Genomic DNA, 2,543 nt, shown 5'->3' on the forward strand with positions numbered 1-2,543 from the left:
TCTAAATGAGTCTATGTGTATGTGTGATTAGTCTATGGGTATCTGCGTGATGAATCTATTGGTCTGCGTTATGAGTGTATGGTTTAGTCTATGTTTGTGTGTCTATTGTTCGTGACAAGTCTATGGGTCTCTTTGTGAGTCTATGGGTCTCTGTGTGAGTCTATGGGTATGTGTGATTAGTCTATGGGTATCTGCGTGATGAATCTATTGGTCTGCGTTATGAGTCTATGGGTCTCTTTGTGAGTCTATGGGTCTCTATGTTACATTATACACTAGTGAGTGGGTGGGTGGCCAGCAATACGGCTGAACGCATTTGTCTCCCTAGGGGGCAATGTTTACAAACCACACCGGGTATACACTATATATACTTATATTTATGCGATCTATAAAGAAAGAAAACGGCGCACAAATGGATCCCTGGAATATGGCCAAAGTCCTTTTCCAGTTAACTAAACAAACACATTTTTTTTCCCCGCTAATGCCGACCAAGCTGAAATGACCCCTTTTTCAGAAGCGACGGGGTCATCACCAGCGACAATCTCGATTCTCATCCTCCTGCTTCACGCCGACTCCATCCACCAGGAGGTCGCCACCTGGAGTCGAACCCTGACCTTCACGCTTCACCGTTGTCTCTTCTTCACACTTCACCATCACTCCTGGCCACGTAGCGAAGTTGTCATTTTCTTCCGATTCTTGTTTTATGAAAGATGGACTCATGGGAGCAGCACTTTGACCATCGCAAGTAGATTTCACCCTCTCATGGATCTTCTCATGCTTCTTTCGTTTTCCTGACGCAGCAAACCCTTTCCCACACACGGTGCACTTGTAGGGCTTCTCACCCGTGTGCGTTCTCTCGTGAACTCGAAGAGAACTTGATTGTACAAATGCCTTCCCACACATAGTGCACTTGAATGACTTCTCACCTGTGTGTGTTCTCCGATGAATCCGAAGATAGTTTGAGTAGATAAATGCCTTCCCACAGACGGTGCACTTGTAGGGCTTCTCACCTGTGTGCGTTCTCTCGTGAACTCGAAGATAGTTTGAATAGACAAATGCCTTCCCACACACGGTGCACTTGAATGCCTTCTCACCTGTGTGCGCTCTCTGATGAATCCGAAGATAGTTTGAGTAGGCAAATGCCTTCCCACAGACGGTGCACTTGTAGGGCTTCTCACCCGTGTGTGTTCTCTCGTGAACTCGACAATTTGATGAACATACAAAAGCCTTCCCACACGTGGTGCACTTGAATGGCTTTTCGTCCGTGTGTGTTCTCTCATGCAGCTTGAAGTGTCCAGGGCGATCCGTGCTGTAGGCACACCGGTCGCATTGATGCCTTTTAGCACGGCGCTCTGTCGAGGGCTTCTCCATGCGATCGACTCTGCAAATATACCTTACACTTAATTTGGAGCTTTCGTGACTGCAGGAATTATTCTTTGGTTCTTTCGGTAAAGTCACGTATAAAGATAAAATAATAACTTAAATTAAATACTAGCATACAAAGTTTCGATTGCAACACAAGCAATCATCATCAGGTATAAATTAAATAGAAACACAAATCTAGTATACTTAGAAATGTAATGTAATATAACAGAGTCGGATAACATAACAGTCAACACCCTATCTGGTTGAGAGAGATTAAATCTCTCTCTCAAATTTAGCATTCTCAGGAAGAACTTAATCAACCAGATAGGGTGTTGACTGTTATGTTATCCAACTCTCTGTTATATTACATTACATTTCTAAGTATACTAGATTTGTGTTTCTATTTAATTTATACCTGATGATGATTGCTTGTGTTGCAATCGAAACGTCGTATGCTAGTATTTAATTCAATTTAATATTTTATCTTTATACGTGACTTTACCGAAAGAACCAAAGAATTATACCTTACACGTTACACACAACATGAAATCGACTGCAGGTATACGTTACACGTTACAACATGCACACACGCACTACAGAGACATCCCCCGTGTGCAGGGAGCCCCCCCCCTGCATCCCTCCTCCCTGGTTCCTCCCCCTTCTCACCCTACTATATAAGAGCGTGTCACTAAGAGCCCTCTGCTCACGGCAGTGATTGTGCTCTGGTTGTCCCACCTGATGACGGAAGCTTGTGTTGCCTCCGAAACGTCGTAACTTAATTATTTTCATATTCTTGGTTCTTTCGGAAAAGTCACGAAGGGAAATACTAAAATAAAACTATAAATATATGATTGCTTGTGTTGCAGTCGAAACGTCATGAGAATTTTAATTGTTTTATATTATTTTATTATTTCCCTTCTATGTGACTTTACCTAAAGAACCAAAGAGTATACACCTTCAGAATTAAGAGAAAAGTAATTTCATTCGTGAATGATGAATATTATTTATTGTTAGCCTTGTAAAAAATACATTTTACTATATTGTTTTCATCTACGTGACTTTACCTAAAGAACCAAAGAGTATAAACCTCCAGATATTAAGAGAAAAGTTATTTCATTCGTGAATGAATATTATTTCTTGTTAGCCTTGTAAAAAATACATTTTACTATATTTTTTCATCT

At 41.2% G+C, this 2,543-nt stretch overlaps 1 protein-coding gene across 1 annotated transcript; it reads right to left on the reverse strand.

Moving 5' to 3' along the window:
- Positions 1-525: 525 nt before the first annotated feature.
- Positions 526-1,368, reverse strand: LOC121852687 (zinc finger protein 239-like). The gene has a single exon (XM_042346579.1). The coding sequence runs from the start codon at positions 1,366-1,368 to the stop codon at positions 526-528; it is 843 nt and encodes a 280-aa protein (XP_042202513.1).
- Positions 1,369-2,543: the final 1,175 nt, after the last annotated feature.

The sequence above is a fragment of the Callorhinchus milii genome, unplaced genomic scaffold (genome assembly GCF_018977255.1).
Source record: "Callorhinchus milii isolate IMCB2004 unplaced genomic scaffold, IMCB_Cmil_1.0 Scaffold1040, whole genome shotgun sequence".
In the NCBI taxonomy this organism is placed as follows: Eukaryota; Metazoa; Chordata; class Chondrichthyes; order Chimaeriformes; family Callorhinchidae; genus Callorhinchus; species Callorhinchus milii.

Excerpts from the sequence above, each read along its gene's own strand:
- LOC121852687 (XM_042346579.1), bottom strand. The coding sequence starts at position 1,368 with ATGGAGAAGCCCTCGACAGAGCGCCGTGCTAAAAGGCATCAATGCGAC.